This window comes from Odocoileus virginianus, chromosome 2, assembly GCF_023699985.2.
Source record: "Odocoileus virginianus isolate 20LAN1187 ecotype Illinois chromosome 2, Ovbor_1.2, whole genome shotgun sequence".
NCBI classification, from domain to species: Eukaryota; Metazoa; Chordata; class Mammalia; order Artiodactyla; family Cervidae; genus Odocoileus; species Odocoileus virginianus.
Genome location: NC_069675.1, coordinates 90,766,404 through 90,789,062, shown reverse-complemented (window position 1 = coordinate 90,789,062; position 22,659 = coordinate 90,766,404). Strand labels below are relative to the sequence as shown.

At 41.6% G+C, this 22,659-nt stretch overlaps 1 protein-coding gene and 1 non-coding gene across 2 annotated transcripts in view; one reads left to right on the top strand and one right to left on the bottom strand.

The window, feature by feature from the left end:
• The window catches only part of PSMB7 (proteasome 20S subunit beta 7), a 55,938-nt gene that overhangs the window by 9,410 nt on the left and 23,869 nt on the right, over window positions 1–22,659 (top strand). Inside the window, exon 6 of the mRNA XM_020872084.2 lies at window positions 18,144–18,202. Within this exon, the coding sequence (XP_020727743.1) occupies window positions 18,144–18,202 (59 nt within the window). The remainder of the gene's footprint in view (window positions 1–18,143; window positions 18,203–22,659) is intronic.
• On the bottom strand, window positions 15,644–15,747 carry LOC139031582 (U6 spliceosomal RNA). Its single transcript, XR_011484076.1, has one exon. It is a non-coding gene; the product is annotated as a U6 spliceosomal RNA (small nuclear RNA).

The following is a 22,659-nucleotide window of genomic DNA, read 5'->3' as shown; positions in this document are numbered from 1 at the left end:
ATAACTGCTGCCTTGAATAGTCTGAAAATTGTTAGTGTGAGACTTTGCTATTTCATTGCGTTTAATACTCAAGCCTTTTATGAGGTTTGTATACAACAGATGTTCCCTGTTTGTGAGAAGAATGATTTGCCCCCAGATACCATATGGAATAATTATTTTAAAATGAAAATACAGTAATTTTAGAATTGTTTTGAATTCTTTGTTCCATTTTATTTGTTAGCTCCATCAAGATACTGTTTTTATTTCTCCCCATCTGATGCCTTTAAATGGTAGTAAAGGTGGAATAGTCTTTTCTATTAAGTAGTTTCGTTTCTTCTTTCTTTAATTAAAAGAATTTTCACACTTGCAAGAAGGTAACAAGAATGTACAATGAATAGTCATATATACCCTTTACTCATTTTTGTCACTTAACATTTTACCACATTATTGCTCGCTCTCTGGTGCATTTTTGCTATGTGTGTGTGTGTGTATGTAACCATTCGAGAGTAAATTGTGAACATTATAACCCTCTATCTCAAAATCCTTTAGAATGTTCCCTTACATCACCTTGATGACATCATCAAAATCAGAAAATTTAACATTGATACAAGGCCTTTTCATTTTTAAGATGGGAAAATTGAGTTGGTTTCTGTTGCTTTTGAACTGTAGTAATTTGTCTTATGAGCATCATTCCGAACTTAGAAAAGGTGTTGAAAGTGAGTAAAGCAGATTTGTGTCTGCTCATTTCATTCCTGTAAGTCTGCTTTGTGCTCTGTCCTGGCCAGCAGTGATCTTGCTTCCTTCCAAGTCCAGTGTGAGTCCACGGTGATGGCTCCACACTTCCGCTTAGGAATCATTACTCTCCATAGTCTGGCTTTGCTTTCACAGAAGATTAAGAAGAGCAAGATACCAGTAACATCCGATTTTAGATGCACAAGTAAGTTGTTGCTTTTGAGGTTTAGTGTGTCTGTTCCCATCTGTTCATTTATTTATCAACACTTCCTTGAGTGCCTTCTGTGTAACAGCACTGTAGCAGGCTTCACGGAGCGGTGAGTGTCTGGATCCTTGCCCTCCACACACTCTCAGTGTCGTGGGGGAGATAGATGTATGAACTGACGAGGGCAGTAGGTACTGCCAGTGGAGGCCCGAGGGAGGAAGGGTTGCTTCTAAACTGGAAGATTTCAGGGAGAGCTTCACTTCCCTTGAGCTGAATCTTAAAAGAAGGATAAGTTACTTTGACTCATTTATTAGAAATTTATTTAGCCTCTACTATGTGCTTGGGGGACTTCCCAGGTGGCGAAGTGGTTGAAAATCTGTCTGCCCTTGAAGGAGATGCAGGAGACATTGGTTCACTCCCTGAGTCGGAAAGATCCCCTGGAGAGGGAAATGGCAAGCCGCTCTAGTATTCTTTCTTGGGAAATCTCATGGACAGGGGAGCCTGGCGGGCTACAGTCCTTGGGGTCTCTAAGCATTGGACGCGATTGAGCCACTGAGCATACATGTGCTGGGCACTGGGAATGTAGTGGTCAGCACAGCACTTATCCTCAGGGTTTATAGCCTTGGGTGTGAGACAGGAATTAGACAGTTACACATTAATGATACACATTAATAGATACACATTAATCTGAGAGAACACATTGTGCTAAGTGCCCTGGAGGAAAAGAACAATTATAAGGAAGAATTTCTAACAGGAAGGAGTATGTGGATAATGGATGTTTGGAAAGTCCTTCTTGGACAAGTGACAGGAAAACATTTTCAAATGAAAAGTAATTTAAGAACATGACAAAACATTCAAATGTGGAAAAATATGTGAAAGTTAAGTCCCTCTTTCATAGTAACCACTGTTAAGAGTTTACTGTGTTTTTTCTCAGGAGGTATTTTATGATCCACCTTTTATATCCCTATCATCTGTCATCTACCTGTGTATTCCTATTAAAAAACATTGCTGAAGTCATGCTGTAAATATTGTTCCATTCCTCTTAACTTGTTTCAAAGAAAATTTTGTATCAGTGCCTATAGATCAATATCAAATCTATAATAACACTGTCCTAGAATTGTTACTGTATGTCTGTACCAGGACTTAAGTGACCATTTGTCCTGTTGATGAGTGTGTGTTGTGGTGAACTTGTATAAATATATATGATAAATTCCTAGTAGTGGAGTTTCTGGATTAGGGTGGCACATTTATTGCTCAGAATTCTCTGTTGAAAGCACTAGAATCACCGGATGATTTAGGAAAGGAGGAATTTCCTTTTTTTTTTTAAAAGGATAGCAGATGACTCACAGAATAGCTGGGGCGGCAAGAACTGGGTTTGGGGCTGAGAACAGTATCAGAAAGAAGGCTGCCGCATGGGCTGTTGTAAGCAAAGGTAGAATGCTGCAGACAGCATTGCTGGCCTGGCTGGCGCAGGCCTGGCTCACTCCCCTCTCTGCTGCCCCAGCTGCCTTGTCCAGAACTGAGGCTTCCTGCCATCTCATTCACTGTCAGAGAGCTCCTTCCAGGAAAGGGTGGGTGCTAGATTGCTGATGGTGGGTAAAGTTCAGTCATCTGTTCTTGAAGTGGTGGGGTCCCCTAGACACAGGAAGTATAGCTACTGGGCAGCCCCTAAAAGTGACAGATGACTGTACAGTGCATCTAACCTTTTGAGAGCTGTTGCCAAACTGCCCTCCAAAAAGATTGCACTAATTTGTATTCCACCAGGAGAATGTGAGAATGCCTTTCTCTTATAAGCTCTCCTACTTTGGGTCTTCTTGCCAGTCTGGTAGGTGAAAGATGGGGAAAAGTAGCTCTTAAACTGAGACCTGAATGGTAACTAGGAATTAGCCAGGAGTTTGCCACCCTGCTCCCTACCTGCCAGAGAAAGATTTTTCAGGCCTTACGGTGCACAAGGGATCAGTATGGTCAAAGGCCAGAGTTTAGCTGGATGGGTGAAGTGAGTGCAGTGGGTGAGGGGAGTGCTCCATGGGAGGGACACAGCAGAAGCAAAGACAGGGAGGGATGAGGATGTCTGGGCTTTCAGGAGGGTGGAGGAGAGTCCGATCGTACAGGCTGAGTTGTCTGTGTCGTGGATGTCCCTGTTTTCAAGCAGGGGATGATAGGATAAGATTCCTCGTTGGAGCAGGCTGACAGCTGTGGGAAGGAGGATTGGCATGGGGAAGTCGAGGCCGAGAGGGAGGTCACATCTGGCCGGGAATGTTGAGAGTGTGGATGGGTCCAGGAGTGACCATGATTGTCCTGGAGACTGCTCAGAAACCAGCCGCGTGGCCCCATTGCAGCCTCTGACCATCCTCTCCTGCCCTCCTCAGTGCCAGTTCCTTCCCCGCTCTCGACCTCAGTCTGCGGTAACTCCTCCGCTGGGGTCACCTCCCTTCCACTCCTGCTCTGGACCCTTTTTCCTGTTTCATTTCCTCTTTCTCCTCCCCTCGTACCTCAGGCATTTGTGGCAACAGGCCCCTCGCCCTCCTGTGAGCTGCCCCCACTCCCCACTACTGTTGTGCTGCCTCCTTTCAGAAATGCCTTTTCTGCCCAGAGTGTTCCTGCTCGTCATCCAGGGCCTCGCCCAGAAGCCTTTTCCTCGTGACTGCCTCAGGCTGTTAGCAAGTCCCTCCCCAGGCACTTGGTGTGAGACTTGATTCCACGATTCAACCTTGTCCATCGTCTACTGTCCCAGCCCTTGTCCTTCCTGCCCCTGCATGAGTCTGAGATCTCTGTCAGTAGAATTGGTTTTACTCCCAGAGTCTGTGTGATTCAATGACTATTAGATGGTGAATTAACTTTCGGATTCTCTAACTTGTTTGTGTATGTATGAAACCTAGTGTTAGAAGGCTTAACTGCTGTTTATTGTCTGTAAACAGGTTATGGAACCCCTAGGGGAGAGTTGGTTTAGATTGTGTTCGTTTGTGTGGCCCCAGCTGAGCCGTAAGAGAACAGTACAAAGCATTGCATATACGATAGGTCCTTTTTTTTCAGCTTTGTATTATTTTAAATTTAAAGCTTATTTGGAGGTGTCTCTGTGCCAGTGTCTGCTGCTGCTGTCACATTATTTTTAGTTCTAATTCCATGCAGGGGATGCTGTCATTGCCTTCTTACTGATGAGAAACCTGAAACTTAGATTTACTGGCCTGCCCCTTACCACCCTGCCTGGGAGCAGCAAAGCTGAGATTTGAACCCTTGTCCTTCAGCCCAGGCAAGCCTGAGCTTACCACAGCTGCTTTGATTTTATCATCTTACAGATGTTTCTTCATTAAGCTATTAAGCCTTGCTTCTGAATACTAAAAATATTTACACAAATTCCCAGGGGCATTTATTTGTTTGGCATATTTTTGACTGCTCTTTGTGAAGATTTTCTATCCTGCATATTAAAAACAGTATTTACTGAAACAGCTTTATAGTATCAAAGGAAACTTTTCAAAATTATACACAATTCTACCACCCGAAAACAACATGAATTTTATATTTTGTTTCTCTCTAATCCAAGTCCATTGTGAAGAGCAGCCTTTTATCAGAGAATGTGAAATAAAATAACAGTTTTTGTGCTGTCCTGGTTTTGTCTTTGTCATTCTCTTCGTTTCTTTCAGCCATTGTTCACTTTTGAGCAGGGCTTGACGCCTCTTTCCCTGTGGTGGGAGCTGTGCTGGGCTGCCTTTCTTCCTGATGAAGGAGTTGTTCTGGCTTCCCATGGAGGTGGTTGTTGTTTTCCTTTCTTCTCTCTCTCTCTCTTTTTTTTTTTTTTTGAGGGGATGGGGAGTTTGATATTGAGAGAGAACCCCAGAAATGCCAAACTGTGGTGGTTTTTGTCTTAATTCATGTGACTGACTTCGGGTGAGCTACAAAGCAAACCTCCAGCTACAGATGAAATAGAGGGCCCTCCTAACTGAAATGTGCCCACTGAGCGTTAACATTCCATGTGCAACTGAGGCTTTCCTTAAGTGTGCTGTGAGAAAATGAGTATTTCATGTGAATTCTCATGTTTTAGTGAAATTACCGAGTTTTTTATTATGAAAAATAAAAATACAACTTTGTAATAGATCTTTTTTTTTTTTTCTGAGTTATTTGACAGTAAGAGCTGGAAGCTACAAATTACCCATAAGACAGGAGTGTCTAAATTTTGTCTACTCATGGGCCTGTATTGGTGACTAGCCAGGCGCCTGAAGGCTACTCTTAATTTACATGGAACAGAAGACACCTGTCTTGTCTTGCGCGTCTCTTAACGTTCTGGCACAGCTCCTTGAGCATCGGGTCCAGGAGCCTCCTCGCTGAGGGCTCACCTTCCTGAGGGTTTGCTTAAGAGAAGAAGGTATCAAACGCCTCATGGTGTGGCCCTCGCGGACAGCTTCTGTCCTAAAACCTATCTTATGATGGGATGCTGACCATAAGGATAGCCGCGTTCATCTGGCAGCTTTCCAGCTTGCAGTGCCGGCAACTGTGAGGGGTCCTTTACTGACAGAATCTTTGCACTGCTCTGAGGTGTTTGCCATCATCCCTGTCTTACGAATGAGGATATTGAGGCTCAGAGAGGTGTGCCGAGGTCACACAGCCTGGACGTGCGTGGTCTGGCTTGAGAACCCCGGGTCTCTGTAGCTTTTCCCCCCTTGGCTTGGTTGTCGCTGAGTGGTGTGTGGCAAGTGGTTCAGACCAAATGTGATTTGATCCATTCTCAAAAAAAGAAAAATGCACTCCTTAGGTTTCATTTAATTATTTTCTTCTTTAAGAACATAATTTGCAGGAGACTGCAGGTGATCGATTAGTGGGATTGTGGAAAACTGGGCAAGATTTTTTGACTTTTCTTTATTAAGAAAGGGAAAATGGTTTTGTTGTTTTTTTTTTTTAATAGACAAAATGTGGGTTCTTTTAATTCTCAGATTAATTAGCTTATTCTTTTAACTTGCCAGCTTTTCTTTATTAAGCAAACTGAAATAGTGTCAGGAGAAGCTTGGGGACCATCTTTTGCTATTAGTTTGGCAGTGCTCCTTGTAACTGCATTGGCAGCGTATATAAAATTTTTATTTTGCCCACTTATTCACATAGAGAATTAATATGAATGAAATTTAAAGCATGACATTCCTGGAAATGAGGCCCTTGGACAATTTAGGAATACTAACTTAAGGAATAAACATTGATATGCACCATTAGGGAAGGCTTTGGGTCACTGCCAGGGCCGTCCAGGTAAAATTCTCTCTCCAGATGAACTGGCTATGCAATTGCCTAATTACTGGAATGTACCTCTTAAGTCCCAGTTTACAGAGCCCCCTAGCAATTAAAAAGATCCGGGACAGAGTAAACATACCAGATGTCTCACCTTGTGGGCAAAGAAGAGTCTTAGAATTAAGTTGAAACTTAGGAACATCAGTAGGGAATTCAGACTTGCCGTTTTTCTCCATATTTTTACACTGAAGTACAACCTTCGTGCAGGCATTTTATTACCTCCACATGACTCGATTTGAAAAAATTTCTTGTGCTTTGTATATCAGACCAGTGCACTACAAGATGGCAAATATTTCTTCCACATTAATTTTCAACTCTGCAATCAGATATAAACTCTGATTTAGCACTGTATTTAGTTCAGTGGCCCGTGTAAAAGCCTTCTCAGAGGGCACATGCTTGACCAGAGCTAGTCATCTAACCTCTCTCAACCTCAAACCCCTCATTTCTAAAAAGAAGCTGACTTTTTTTTACTTGATGTCACTGGGTCATTGGGATGCTGCAGTATCACATGTGAACACGCTCTGTAAAGCACTATGTGCTTTCCCCTGCACATGTGTTATGGCATCATTTTTAATTTTTCAGTGTAGGATGGGGTTGTGAAAAGAGCTGGTCTTTGCAGTCAGACTGGGTTCAGATCCAAGTGCAACGTTTATTAGCTGTTGAGCATTGATTTCTCCTTCAGGAAAATGGAGGTTCTAAGGTCTGTTCCATGGGAAATGTGTGAGGATTAAGCAAGATACCACATGTAAAAATCTTTGTGTGTGGAACATCATTGATGTTTGGTGCATGGTGTTTTGATAATTTTAGTGCTAACACATTCTCTATGTACAGTTCTGTGTACTAAGATTTTCCTGGCAGTTTTTCTTGCTTTGATTAAATAAGATGAATTTCAGAAGATTTAAAATGTGTGATGCATGGATTTTATGTCTTAAAGTTTATACCACTATGGGATGCCAGGAATTAAGTAACTGAGAACCAAAAGCCCATGAAAGTTGGATTATGCATCTTGATTTCCTGGTTGTTGCAAAGGTGGTACTAAGCCAATAGATGGTGCCGATATGTTAGGAAATGAGAAAATATTTACTTCTACAATTCATCATGTTGTTTCAGGGAATGTAACAGAGCCAGTCCTTGCTGGTTCTTCATCTGTTCTAATTAGTGTGGACTTTATTCTTGATTCTGTGTAAAAAATATTAAATATTTTCTTTTTGTAGGTTAAGTAGTGAGGTATTGAATTAATATTAGGGTGCTCTTCCTCTTGTTTTTTTCTGCTCTTTGACATTTTATCGCGAAATCTTTTGTAGTTTGAATTTAGTCCTTAGTTTACAGCCAAAAAAAAGCCCTTGCCAGGAGAACATTTCAGGAGTGAAATGCAGTGCACACAGTTTTGAGTCCTTTGCTTTAAACACTGTTTCAGAGAGAGTGAGGTTAATTATTAATTAGTTCATCTTTACCTGCTCTTGTTTCAAAATTGGCCCTACTACAAAAAGTACTTTCTTATTCTTGCTAGTATAATCTGGTGCTTGGTCATCTTACTTCTTTATTGGACAGACCAAGAGGAAAGTCATTTTATATATCAGAAGACTTTTCATGTGGAGGTCGTATAGCTAGGGACTTGCTGGCAACCAGATCTACCATTACTAGCTGTGTGGTTTTGGTTAGGTTCCTTTACCTCCGTGATCTTAATTTTTTGTTTGTTTTTATCTATAAAATGGAGAGAATACAGATGAATAAAGTGAAAAAATATATGCAACAGTGCCTTTACACGTTTTTCCCAGTATATAGGATTTATTATTCACCCAAGGCTCTGTGGACAAGATAAACCTTTACTTACACTTAAGACTAAGTGTGTTTTTATCAATTATTAAACCCTGTGGCCCTTTGTCCTTGAGGGTTCTGAGGGACAGGGAAACTTGGAAAAAGCCTGCAAAGGGATTAACTTGCTATTTGGGAAGCTGTTTTGAAGTGTGGACCGGTGTAAAGGTGCCAAGGTGCCTTTGAAGAACTGTCAGCTCCGACTACCTCAAGCTCCCGTAGTGGGAGAGTGACGTGCGCGCCCTGCGGTCGGCCGTGCTGAGGGCAGCTTGTTTCCTGGCGGGGCCTGATGAGGGTGGGAGCCTGGTTTGGAGAGGCAGTATAATTTTAAGGTAATTTTCATCCTCCATCTTATCCTTTCAACATAGGGTTAGTTGACTCCTCTGTTTGAGTTTTCTGGCCTTAACACCTTGTGGTATTTCATTGAATTACATTAATAAAAGACAGCCTTCACATTTCAGGCCTGAATGCCCCAAATGTTAGTCTTTTCTTAAGAATAAGTGTTTATAGTCTGTCATGTCAATGAGATGTTGGCAGTTGCAGTTATAAGAAAAATCCCTGTTCCCTTTAAGTGGTATTTAAAATGATTTACTTAGAATAAAATTTAACTCCTTTTTTACTACATTACATTTAGAAAAGGAACTGCATTATTTGAGAAATTACTTTCTGAGTGAAAATGTTGTTAGATGCTTTAAAATCTATTTTCTAGCATATTAAATACTATATATATATATTTTATTCATTGGGGATAAAAGATAGACTCTGACATTGAGGTTCATTTGCTGATGAAAAGGAAGCATTCTTTCCCCTCACGAGGGGTTTAAATGTAATACTCAGTGCTTACTCAGGAGTGAAAACATCAAATTAAACTGTTTATGCTGACAAAGGACGATTCTGGATTTCCGCAACCCATGCAAGATTGTCTGATTGCTTGGCCTGCCTCTCCACGAAGCTTTGACCAAGACTTATAATGAAATGCATGCATACAATTAAACCATTTCAAGTCCGTGTCTGAGTTTTCCCAGGCACTGAGAGGAGTTCCACTGCTCTCTAGTGGCTGACTGTGCTCCCCCAGCACCATCATTGTTTTATTTTCACAAGTCAGCTCTTCACACTTTGTTGGTGTTGGCCTGCAAAGCAGGCACCAATGCCAGGAGACCAGGCCTTGTAGACCAGAACACAGTGAAAAATGATCCCAGTCCAAGGGTCTGTGAAAGCACCGAATTTTGCCCAGGATGAGTGGCCAGTTGACTAACAATGAGCAGGTGTGAGTAAGCGCTCTGTCAGGGAGAGCTGACACTGATGGATGAGAAAGTTCTCTGCGTTGCTCTTTTATTGCTGCATACATCTTACACCCTGGCAGGCCACAGTGGCAAACAGGTCCTTGGGTGCCTAAAATGGACTGCTTCTTAGCAAAAGGAGCAACTTTCTTCCTGAAAAGATGTGGTTAAATTGATTTGGAGGGAAAGCAGTAGAAATCCATTTCCTGCTCCTCTTGGAACTTCATGGGAAGAAATTTTAAAGACCTTCATTTCTGTTAAAGCTGCCAACCCTGAGACTTGTTGAGAATGATTGTCTAAAAGAGCCCCTAGAGGACAGGAACCTTGTCCTAGAGTATTTGTAATAGCTAGCTCTTATACTGAGCTTTTTACCGTGTGCCAGGCATCCTGTCTTACATGTGCCATCTCGTTCAGGTCTCAGCCAACCTATGAGGAAGACACATTGTGTCATCCTCCCCTTTGTGTTGGGGAGGCAGCCAGGGCAGTAGGGCCGCCGTCCTGTCGTTTCTGGGGCGTCATTCACCTTGTCTTGATGAGGTGGTGCCTCCTGGAGCAGTTTGGCAGCCCTGCAGGGCTTGGAGGGCCTCAGTGAGGTGCTGGGGGAAAGCAGGGAGGAAGCGCAGAGCTGTGCACGTCCTGTGCATCTGTGTGTCCCAGGGCCTGCCGCCCAGTGGGCACCTGGGATGGTTGGTTTGAAACAATGAGTGGGGAGTTTCACCTTCTGAAAAGTGGATGGGCTGGAGCCACCAGTGAAGGTTGCTCAGTTATGTCTTGACTCTCTGCAACCCCATGGACTATACAGTTCATGGAATTCTCCAGGCCAGAATACTGGAGTGGGTAGCCTTTCCTTTCTCCAGAGGATCTTCCCAATCCAGGGATCTAACCCAGGTCTCCTGCATTGCAGCTGGATTCTTTACCAGCTGAGCCACAAGGGAGAGCCACCAGACCTAGGTTTGAATCTTGGCTACCCTTACTGCCTTTAAATTAACTGAGCCTCAGTTTCCTTGTCTGTAAAATGAGGAATTACTTGTACCACATGAGTTTAGGGTCAGGGACAGAAAAACCCTTGGTAATTATTTTCCCTTCCTCAATGTGAGAATTTATGAGCCTAGACATGATTAGAAAAAGCAGATTTCTACCTGCCGACTTTCTGAGAGTTTGACTTGAGAGAGCGGCAGGTTTTAGAAAATTGTCTTTTATAGTTTCTTCAGCATGTCTAATAGAGTCTACAATTGCTGGGTTTGATTTCGTACTTGTAGTTAACCCTGACATGTATAAAAGTGAAATTTCATGTTTTTTTTTTTTTAATCCCACTGTCCTTAAGCCATATTAATGTGGATGTTTTTTAAACATACAGAACAGGTAAAAGCAGTATCTCAGTAAAATTTTCTTGATGCATTTTTAGTTTTGTCCTGAGATGGATTGTTCTCTTAGAAACAGGTTCAAATTGAACTACTAAAGTAATGTTGATAAACTAAGATCAGAGACACCCTTAGAGGGTTTACGAAATGAAGAGTAACTTCACTGTTTAATTTTTTTAAATGGGGCTATTTAAAAATAAATACTTCGGTACTTGAGTAGTATTGGTAAATAGTGAATGGCATCTGTTTAATCATTTAAAACATTTAACTAAAATCCCAGTCTCATTTGAATTTCCAAGCTATATACAGATTAACTGTTTCCAGATGTGTGTTAATTGTTCTGCTGAAATCTAAGCAAAAAGTTAGCATGATTTGGGGGCTAAGGGAGTTGAGAAAACTAGAGCTGTTTTCATGCTTACTTGCTAATCTTAATTTCAGGCATTTGGGTTTGCAGTCTGAGAGACAGCATGGGAAACAGAAGCTGTGTTGGACACTTTAGATTCAAACGATTGGGCTCATGTTCCCAGATTTGCTAATCGTCTGCTCTGTGATCTGGGCAAGTTCCTTGTCTTGGGGATTCAGTTTTCCTTTTTGCGAAACGGGGCTGCACTTACCTGCCATGTCTGAGGAGCGTAAAAAACTCTTCTGAATGTGCTTTGAAGTTTAATAAACACCAGGTCGACTGTGTCTGTTGGGGTCCGTTTAGGAAGTTGGTTGTCACATAGCAGACTTCTGGATAAGTGAGATCTGGCTTGGTGCTGGTATGCTCAGAGGACTTCATTGTTAAGATGATTTTACCTCTTTTTAAAAGATGTTGGTGCCTGTCCTAAGGAAGCCCTCCTAAGGACCGGTAGAGAGACATGTATATCTATCTGTGACAATTGATTGCTGTTGTTCATTGGGACTGTTGACTCCTGCGTGGGTTGACCTGCAGGCCGCTCTCTGCAGATTTCAGGACCAAGCTGCCTGCTGCTGCTGCTGCACAGCAGGACTGTGACAGCTGGCAAGGTCTTGGTCTTCTGGAATATCTTTTTTCATCCCTTCACGATGTCGAATTCTTCAAGTGTGTATCTTAAAAAATTGTAAGTAATACATTATCTTTGAAGGAAAATAAGAAAACACAAGTAAGCAAAAAGAATATAGCGCCACTCAGAAATAAACATAATTTTAAAAACTTTCCTTCCATGTGTGTATAATATGTATTGTATAAGCATATCTGTTAATTTTGCTTCAGAATGTTTTTCCCTCAGTAATATTGTATTATGGACATTGCCAAAAATTATTGTTGTGTTTAATCACCATGTATATGAATTTGTTTGTTTCTCCCTATCTTGATTGTTGGTACTAGACCTTTACATTTACCTCCAGTCTTTGCTGTTATTTTTTTGTTTTTTTGTCATCTAAACTGATCAAAGTGTCATATGGGTTGTTACTATTTATTTCTTTTGGATATATCTCCAGCAGTAGAATTGTTGGTTTGGTGGATACCTGTAGCTCTGTGCTTTCTGATCGATGCTTCTAAATTGTGGGTTAAAAAAGTTCCATTTGTGCTTCTACAGGAATATGTTAGATTGCCCTTTCTACTACATCTTTGTCAGCACTGGATATTATTATTTCTAATGTTTGCTAATCTAGAAATTAAAAAAAAGACTATTTAGTTTCCATTTGTATTTATTTCTTTGATGACTATTGAACTTGAACAATGTCTCTAAACGTGTATAGACCTCTTTTTTTCTTCTTTGTAAACTGCTGTGTCATCTTCTCTGTTGGTGTATTGATAGTATTTATCTGTGAACTCTTTAATTTTTAATGCTCTTTGTGTTGCACATATCTCTTGAGTTTCAGGACTTATATTTTACATTGTTTACAGATGCTAGTCTTTTTTTTTTTAAGCCAGTGGCCTAAATCTTATTAATAAGACAGACACTTCATTTTGAAAGAGTGGCTGGAGATGTGACCCTTGTGGTGTTTGTGCCTGAGCCCCCTTTTCCTGGAGGTCTGAGTCTGGGTGCCCCATGGAGTCACCTTGAAGGTCTGTGGGAGAGTCAGGCCCTGGCAGAGGTTGGGGAGCAGACCATGCTTTCCAGGGCATCTCTTGAGTTCTTTCTGATGAACACCAAACCCGGACAGCCAGGGCAAGGCGGTGCCACCCAGGTGGCCGCAGTGGATCTGGCAGTGCAGAGCTAGCTGTCTCTGTCCCCCATGGATGACAGGGTGGCGTTGGGTACCCTGACCTCCCTCCCGGTCTCTCCCTATGGCTGGCTGCCGAGTGGTTTGGGAGGTGGTGGTTGAGCAGGTGGGTGTGTGTGGATGGCATGGGAAGAGCTTGGGAAAGGACAGAGGATGCAGAGATAAGTCTGTGAGTAACTAGGTGGCCATCTCAGCATTGTGCACACCCTTTCTAAATGCCAGTCCCTGAATTGTATCTGGTTTTTCTGATTTTTTAAAGAGCTTTGTTCTGGAAGCAACACTGGCCACTCAGTAACTGAGGGTGGGCTGACAAAGGCAGACTTGGTGGAGGTTGCTAAGGAGCAGCCACCTGGAAACTACTGAGGAGACAGAGCTCCGATGGAAGGAGGCAGAAATCCAGGGAGGGCATTTCTCTCCTGTGAATATCATAGAGCTCAGACCTGCCTGGGACCTAGAATAGGACATGGTTTTGTGGGTTTAAAGCATTTTTTTCCTTTTGAAAATTGACTTGCTTTACTGTTGAGTTGTCTTATGTTCGTTTTAGTATGGTAAATTAGGTAATACATGTTCCTTTTCACTTTATCAAGACATTTAGTGCTGTAGTCACTCTTTCAGGGCCCACTCTTTCCCCAGCTCCTCCATTTGAACAGTTGTACTGAAATCAGCCAAGCCTAATTCAGCAGGGGTTTTTTTGTGTTTTTTTTTTTTAGTGCTCACTGTGTGCCAGGAACTACTAGGTCTTGGGGATGCAGCTGTGAAGGGATGGGCAAGTTGGCAAAGATGAAAGTGATCAACTCTCATCACTTAAGATGTGGTGTGGTGCTTAAGAAAGGCTTCTGGGAAAAAGTCATCTCTCGGCTGAGGTTGGACGGGTGTCTCTGAGTTCTGTGGATTGTGAGGGGGCAGAGGGAGAAGCATGTGTCAAATGTAGACTTGAAGTGGTCTGGGCATTTAGGAAATTATTGTCAGCTTAGTGTTGGTGGAGTGTCAAGTGTGTGTGGATACTGGGGACGTGGGGGTGGCCGAGGAAGCCAGAGACCTGGTCATGGAAGGTCACGCGTGTCTGCTTTGAACTGTATTGTGGCCTGGAGAACTTTCTGTTTGAGAGAATGATGTAGGGTCGCACCTGAGACAGGAATCCTGGCCAGTGCCTGTTAGTCCTGTAATGCTAGACGGGAAGCTTTATCACTTCACCGGTTTGTTAGGAGGATGACAAAATGACAGCATAGGATGTGTGGCCCATGGTGGGTGCTCAAGCAGAAGGCTCTTGTTTCCTCTCCTTGGCTGCCTCCTCTCTCCTGTTAGAGGAGTTGGGGCAGGCCTTTTGTCCCTTGCTTCTAGAGCCCATCCTGCATTTGTGGAAAGCACAGGCCCTCTGACATCGGTTTCCTTCACCTGACAAGGCCTGCTGTCTAAAGCAGTGGCCCCTGTGCCTGGTCCACTGCCCCCTGGCTTTTCTGTTTGTTTATTCCTTGATGGGAAACCAGGCCGTTCTGACTAATTGTCTAAGGTGGCCTTACTTATGGAGTTAAAAAATGAGAGGATTTTTCCTTCAGAGGGATTTTTGCCTTGGTTTTGGGTATGAGAATAAGAGGTTAGTAGGTTTGATGCTGAAATAATTAGAATGTCTACAGACGTTATAATGGTTTATAGGAAAAATGGGATAAAATATTTAAGCATTTTGTGAGTCAGATAGCTGTCTTATTAACATGAAATTTGTCTTGATGGTTTATCGTATATAGTTTTAAGTAGCGTTGAAATAAAATCTAGGAAACTTGAATGAACTTATATTTAAAAAGACAAGTCTCACTGAGCTTACCATCTTTTTTCTTTTTAATGGCCAGCTCCTTGTTCCTTCCCCTGGATGCATTGCCTTAAAATTATGTGAGGGTTTGCATGTTGTTCTCGTGCCATTTTGGGTGATTGCAGTCATATTTGAAATTCTGTCTTCTTTCTTCTGCATAGCAGACACACATTCAGAGTTTCCTAGAAACCTGTTGACCAAGTCAGTACACTACACTTCCTAGCACTTCTGTGTATTTCTGAGAAGGGGGCGCCAAAGTCTTCCTTTCCTAAAATGCTAGGAGCATGAACTAATTTGCAAGTGATTTAGAAATTGTTTTTAGTGTTGAATTTCCCTTTCTTTTCAGATATATTTAGAGTCTGCTTATCTTTGATCTCAGAGGAAACAGCATCAGGCAGTTTATCAAGCTCTTGTTTTCCTGAAAACTTCTCAACTCTGTGCACATGTGTGTGTCACCTGCTTGTGTGCGTGTAAGTTGGTGAGTGTGTGTGTTGGGGAGTGTGATATAAATGGAGAAGCAGAAGTACAACGTAATAAGGATCCCTGTGTCCCTTCTGCTTTTTTTTTTTTTTTAATAGTTTTATTTTTGTGTACAGATTTGCTGAACAATCACTCAATTTACATGTGTTCCCCATCCTGAACCCCCCTCCCACCTCCCTCCCCATCCCATCCCTCTGGGTCATCCCAGTGCGCCAGCCCCGAGCACTTGTCTCATGCGTCCAACCTGGACTGGCGATCTATTTCACACTTGATAATATACATGTTTCAGTGCTGTTCTCTCAGATCATCCCACCCTCGCCTTCTCCCATAGAGTCCAAAAGTCTGTTCTATACATCTGTGTCTCTTTTTCTGTCTTGCATGTAGGGTTATCGTTAACCATCTTTCTAAATTCCATATATATGCATTAGTATACTGTATTGGTGTTTTTCTTTCTGGCTTACTTCACTCTGTATAATGGGCTCCAGTTTCATCCACCTCATTAGAACTGATTCAGATGAATTCTTTTTAAAAAAATATGGAACGCTTCACGAATTTGCGTGTCATCCCTGCGCAGGGGCCATGCTAATCTCTGTATCGTTCCAATTTTAGTACATGTGCTGCCGAAGCGAGCACCCTGTGTCTCTTCTGTGTTTACCTCTCTCACACCTTCCAGCTCTAAAAATTAGGGTCTCTGATAGTGTGAGAAGCATCAACTACCTTGATAGACATTTTCTTTTCTATGAGTTTAGATTTAGTATGTACTTCCACTTAGAGAAATTTTGTCTTCAGTGCTGTTTCTCAAGAAAAAAAAAAAAGCTTTCGATAAAGGAAGAATTACTATATTGGGAGGGAAATATTTTTCATGTCTTAAAATTTTAGATGAAGCTAAGCAGAAGGAAATATATGTGCTCAGGAAAAGTAAGAGTAAAATTAATTTACTGTGAAACTGTCAGAGGGTGGCCCAGAAGAAAATACAGAGCCTGTAGCCTTTAGGGAAAGATGCCTTCAAGGTAGGTTGAGTTTTTCCTTTTATAGTAATTGAATACAGTTTTCCACAAATGTGTTAGCTCTTAGTAAATAGCCATCTTTCCCCTGTCTTTTTCCAACATGTATTTCTGGCCTCTGGTGTGTGTATCCTTGGGCTCTTTGCAGAGGTATTCTTGGACCAGGCTGGGAAAGAAGTATTTTTTTTCCCTGTGGTTTCCTTATTTGCAGTTTTCTCATTTCTTCGTGATAGTTGTCCTTTGTTTTCCACACAAAACCAGCTTGTTTTTTACTGTGGAGTTCGAGATTGGTTCTCACTCATGCCTTAAAACAGAAGCTTAGCTTACTTTTCCCCCTTGATCCTTGAAACTCAGAGTAAATTTGTACGTTTTAAAGCACTGGTGGACTTTGTTTCCAGGTTTTCCAGGACACATATACTATGAAATTCCAAGGCTTGATTTTGGTAAATTTGTGTAGCTATATCTAGTTTTATTTGAGCACACTAGTTTTATATCTAATTCCTGTTTCCTTTCCAAAGGGCTTTTAATATCTCTTTAGGTTCCTTTTTTTTTCTCCCTTCTCTTTTGAGGAGAAAAAAATTGTGAGAGGGAAAATGGGGTTGCCTTTTGCTCCCAAAGCCTAAATGAATAGTCATTGCCTGTAATGCCGTCTATACTCGTCGCTTCCCACTGCTTCGGATGTGATGTATCCGGTGCTGTGAAGGTAATGATCCTCAACCGCAGCAATATTCCCTAACAGGAGCATCTGTCATATTCATCGGGATTACCATGTTCATTGATTTGTGTCTGTAAATCTGCTGTTTCTACCCTTTAAATTTGATCTATAATTGGACCTCCTTAAATGGTTCAGATAAGCTAGTCTGTATTTTCTCAATGCAGCGATGCTGTCAGCTTCTCCTTTTTCATTATACATTCAGCAGACTTGATAAAATCAGCAGGACACCTCATTTGAAACTGTTTAATCGCTGCCTTTTTCCTTTGCTAAACCATTGAGGTGGTCAAGCGGTGTACACAAATCATTTTAAATAGAAAATATGGTTTTCTCTGTGACCCAGCTAAATAGATAGTGTTATGCAAAACAAGTTAAAAAGTAATAAATGCCAAAAAAATCTTCTAATTGGAGTAAAAAATTGTGGGCAACTCTAGCCTCTCTCCAAAAGTAGAGTATCCTGAAATATTGCCAGAACCCTGTAAAGACAAGATGATGGTTTTCTAAAGATTCTCTGGTTTCTGAACAAAGCAAGTTTAAATTTTCCAGTGGTGCTGAGCTGCCTTTTGCATCCCTTCAAAGGGAGCCCATCCTTATTTGTAATGCCTTTACATCCTGCTTTTGTAGGGAGAAATTTGCTATCTGTTAATATCTATGCAGCGTAACCTTTCAGCCATTTGCTATTGTGATAATAAATTTTTGTTTCTTTGTCGTTTTGTCTACTCAGCTGTTACTCTTCAAAGTACAAACTAAAAATAATAGCTCTAAATAAATGCCACATAATAAAGTGTTTTACAGATGTAGCTGGAATAACCTGGTGGCTGCAACGTGCAGTCCTATTACCATTGCTGGTGCTGTAGTTTCTTCCCCGTGTGTCAGGGTGACTCTACCAGGGCCAGCTCATTAAAACAATCTCTTCTTTCTAACTGGCTTGGTATTTAGCACTATACCCAGAAGCCTGCCAAGGCACAGTTGTGGAGCACAAGAGTCGCAGCACAGGATATATGAAATTAAGTGGCATTCACTTTTTTGAACAAATACAACTTTACTGTGAATAATTTACAGTTACTCCTGTGAGTAGGTTAGAAGTGGGGCCAGTTGGAGGTTTACCTGAGATAGTGGTAAGTGAGACCCCAGGCTTTTGAAGAGCAGTGTTTGTCTGATTTTTGTGGCCCTGTCATATTAATGTTTATACTGTGCTTGAACATGACATTGGGTATGTTTTGCCATTTTCGCTGCCCCACCGTAAACTTGAGATGGAGAAGCTGAGAGTTGGTAAATATGCTAAATAAACATGCATCTTTTCTTTCCTATAGGTTCTGGCTCCTTGGCAGCGATGGCTGTGTTTGAAGATAAATTTAGGCCAGACATGGAGGTATGTAAGTCCCTACAGTTCTGTTCTCTTTCAGATGATCTTTCTTGTATGTTGGACATTTACGAATTGATCATTGATTCCTCCAAAGTTTGAACAGCACTGCTGCTGTTAGTTGGAATGCTCTTTGTCACAGGTACTGTGTTTGCTAAGAAAACTGGTTACTCGGGAAAGCCTCACTTTGGAGTGGCCCCTCAGGCTCAGGGAGGCTGCACTTTTGAGTTTTTTCTGCTGGCCTTTGGGCTGTCTGGGCATTTTCTTGATTGTAAATGTGTGGCGATGTAGGATGTTTTCTTATGCACTCTCACAATGTCTCAAAACAGGTTTTCAAGAATAGAGTAACTGTGTATGTCTGTACATCCTGTTGCACACACCTGGCCTGGAAATGGGGACAGTTTGAAAAACCCCTTAGAGTGTTCTGCATCTGGCAGAGGATGGGGACAGTACCCTGTATGTAGGTCTATTCTCAGAGCGTGGTGTGTCTCCTGTCTCACATATAAAGAGATCCTTTTATTTTCTTGGGTGATGGGGAGGGTGGTATCTTCTGAATGACATTCCACCTGTGCCTGCTTTAATGGCAGATGTACCCCCCACTCAGCAGCCCCCCCAGATCTCCAGGAACAAGCCACCGGTCTTTCACTGTCAGTTTTGAGGGAGTGTTCCATGTGTTTGGATACTTTGTGGTCCCACATTACTCCTCTGCAGTGCTTTATCCTCGCTGCTGAACCAGCTCGCAGCCACGTTACATTCTGAAGGCAGCCCTCATTATCTGCCCTTGGTTTTTTGATAGCTGTTAAATTTTTTCATGGAGAGTATCAACTTGTTTTCAACGATTATTAGGCTGTTTTATGAGTGGTTTACATTGTTCCTTAATGTGTAGGTTTCTGCTGTTCCTGCTTTTGCAGTAGTGTTTTCTCTAGACACCAGAGGGTGTTCCTGGGAATTACTTTTGACACTGCTTTTTGCCGAATCATCTTTGGAGAAGGTTGCATGTTTAAAACTCCTGTCCTTCTCTGGCTCACTGGCATCGGTGTCGAGTGTCCTTGGTCCCTCATCTCAGGTTTGGGCCACGTGCCAGGAGAGTGGAGGATGTAGGGCCGTGGACGCTGACCAGCCAGGACAGGGTCACCTGCCAGAAGCCGCTAACCACACCCTTGGTGTGTTGAGGAGAGCACACATAAGTGACGTGGTCACTCATGGCTGGTTTTCTTTCCTTCCTTGGATATCTGCAGGAATTAAAGCATGTGATTAAAGATAGAATTCAGCTAGGTATTTTGTTCTAGAAACAATAGTCTTGCTCCAATTAAGAATAGTAAACAGTTCCAGGTATCAACTCTAAATGAGATTAGAATTCCTTTCTCATTTCTTAGTGTGAACATTTATTCCCATATCAGCATTATTTTCTGTTTGGGGTTCTTAAGTACAGAGGAAAAATAAGGTATACTCAGTCACTTAAAAAGAAAAAATGATCTCCTAAGCTTCAAACTAAAGGAGAGGAATTCCTGTGTCTCCACAAATCCGTTAGAATTAGCACAGGTACAGGGAGAAAGGCTCTGATGATTTTCGTTTAGAAAGTCACCTCAGTAATGTCAGGCCCTCCTTTAAACCACATTCATCTTTTCAAATGTTCTTGAAAGCTGTGTCTTTTTCCAATTGATTGGGACTTCCATATGTTAAAGAAAAATGAGAATTGCAGAAAAAGTTGAAAGCATGAGGTATATTAAAAGTGACTTTAACACTCTGCCAAAGTAATTTTATATCATTTATTTAGAGTTTGGAGTTGAAGTGATTCAAAGGCCATAAATATAATATTTCTGTGAAGGGAAATGTGAATCATCCCTTCAATAAAATTTCTGATATTATCAATCTGAAGAGTGTTTCTTAGATCAATTTTATCTGTAGTTCAGACCACTTCTGTATTAGCTGTGACACTTTGAAACAGGTTGACCAAGTTCCCATTTCATATTGTTAATTAAATTTACTATTTCAAGTGAGTGGTTTTTACTCCCTGAAGTTGTTGGGACTTGACACAGACCGACAGTCAACAAAAAACACTTTTCTTAAGGAGAAGGTAGTAATACTTGCTTCTCCAGTGAAGTGAGTTTAAAAGTAAATAGAAGGCAGAGACAATAATGTACTTTACAAATATAAAAGGATGTTAATAGAAACTGAAATTATTATGAAGACCAAGCAACTAACTGGTCACTCTGCTTTCTTTTGGTGAAGATTAGGTGATGTGGTTTCAGCGGAAGCTGAGACAGCTTACAGAGGTCGAGAAGACCCTGTTTTAGTGACTCTGTTGTGAAGGAGAGCTCGGCCAGGGTGTCATTCCTGGCTCTGTTTTGCATAGAACTCGTGGAAACGTTTGGTTTCAAATTTCCAAACTTTTTATTTTCCTTCTTTCCAGGGAGGCTTGCTTTCTGTGGCAAGAAGCCCTCCATAACTTTTCTTTCTTGCCTATTTTGAGACTGCAGGATTAGATGACTAAGTCTGCTTATTTCCCTTCAGTAGGGGAAAGGATTCTGGATGTGTCTCAAATAGAAACCCAGGAGAGTGTTTCTGCATCTCAAGTCTTGCATGGATTGCCAGGACAGTAACTGCTGCTCACTTCACAGAGAATTGCATTGGGAGGGGTCAGTTTTAGGCTATCATAATTACCAGTTGTTTGCCAAACAGTGATTTTTAGGCCAAACTCATGAAACAAACTCTTGGCTTTATTGTTAAAACAAATTAGAAAAAGCCAATAGTCTTTTTTTTTTTTTTTCATTTAGACTACAGACCTGTGCCTTAGACAGTGCTGGGTCTCAACTATAGTATTTATGGACTGGAAGTTCCTCTTTCCTTGAAAACTTTTAATATTTTCTCATTGTCTTCAGCTGCACGGTCTGGTACGGTAGCCACCAACCACACGTGGCTGTTGAACACTTGAGGGTAGCTCGTCTGGAGTAAGAGGTGCGGCAAATAGAAAACACATCCTAGATTTCAGAGACTTGGAACAAAAAATTTTAAACTATGTCTTGTTAGTAATACGGTTACATGTTGAAACAATACTATTTTAAGTATGTTGGGTTAAGTGAAAGTATCCATTTTTCCACCTATTTTTACTTTTTTAAATGAAGCTACTAGAAAATTGTGAACTTCATATATGGTTCACGTATTTTCATTGGACAGGGCTGGTCTTGAACTTGTCATTTGCACATTGCAGTTAAGAGTTCTGCCATGTCTGGGGGCCGCCTGTACTGTTAACTTCTCTTGAAAATTTTCTTTTTCATCAGCTCACTATTCTATAAATTGAGTTATCATTTACACATAAGAAAACACACAGAGATGAAGTATGCAGTACGATAGATGTTGGCATTTGTAATTACCCAAGTAACCATCAGTCAGATCAAGACAGAGCATTTCCTTCACTGCAGAAGCGCTCCTTTCCTGTCAGTTCACTTTCCTCGCTTCCCTCCAGCCACTCTAGTTCACCTTTTTAATTTAAATTTATTTTTAAAATACAGTTTATATCCATGAAATCCTGGGTTTGATGTGCTGGTTATTTTTCCCCCCAAGACACATGAAAATGAGTGCACACTATTAATATAAATAAAAAATGTATTCACGTATCACCATCATGAGTAAGCCCAGGGGTATGAATATTAAACTTTAGGAAACACAGGTCTGCATTCCTGTTCCACTTCAGTCCTTCTCGCCTGCCTGCTCGTCTTTGAATACAGTGTGGACTTGCTTGTGGACGAATCCTTCCCGCTTCTTGTGTCTGCCAGCCATGCTCTCACCTGTTCCCTCACTTGTGTTTCTGGGCTGCATGGTACACACCCGTACTGTTGTTTATGGCTGTTTTCAGGGCCATCTACCGTACTGACCAAGAAAGGGAGACCCTTGAGGGCAGGGTCATTAAATCATCTCTCTTCTTCAGCTCCTTATGTTCAGTCCACGTTTGTAGAGTCGAGACAGGATAACCTGGAGCTAAGGCAAAGTCTGAGTCATCAGAAACCACCTGGAAAATGGAGGGGACTTTTTCTGGAGGGGACTTTTTCTTCTTCCCATCTGGAAAGTGCTGAACCTTTGTGTGTGGTTTTTTTTTTTTTTTAGATAACAGAAGACGATAACTAGTATATTTTTCAAGTAACACATAATATTGAGGGCAGAGTCAACAAAGCAGACACCCTGTTAAGTACACAGGCGAGGCGAAGATGGGGCAAAGGGCAGATGCTCATTGGGAAATTACAGGCCCAAAACCAGAACAGTGAAGCCCAGCTGAGATTCATAAATGCCTGGGATGGGCCTCTGCTGTTTGAAGTAGTCTAAATCAATGACTTCGTGGGCAAAAGCCCTGACTCAAGGTTTTAGATAAACTTTTGGTGACTCTGTGCATTTAAGGCCCATGAAAAACCTTTTAAGGTTCTTGTCCACTTGTGCCCCTGACACTGCCTTTCCTGGTCCCGGGATGCTTG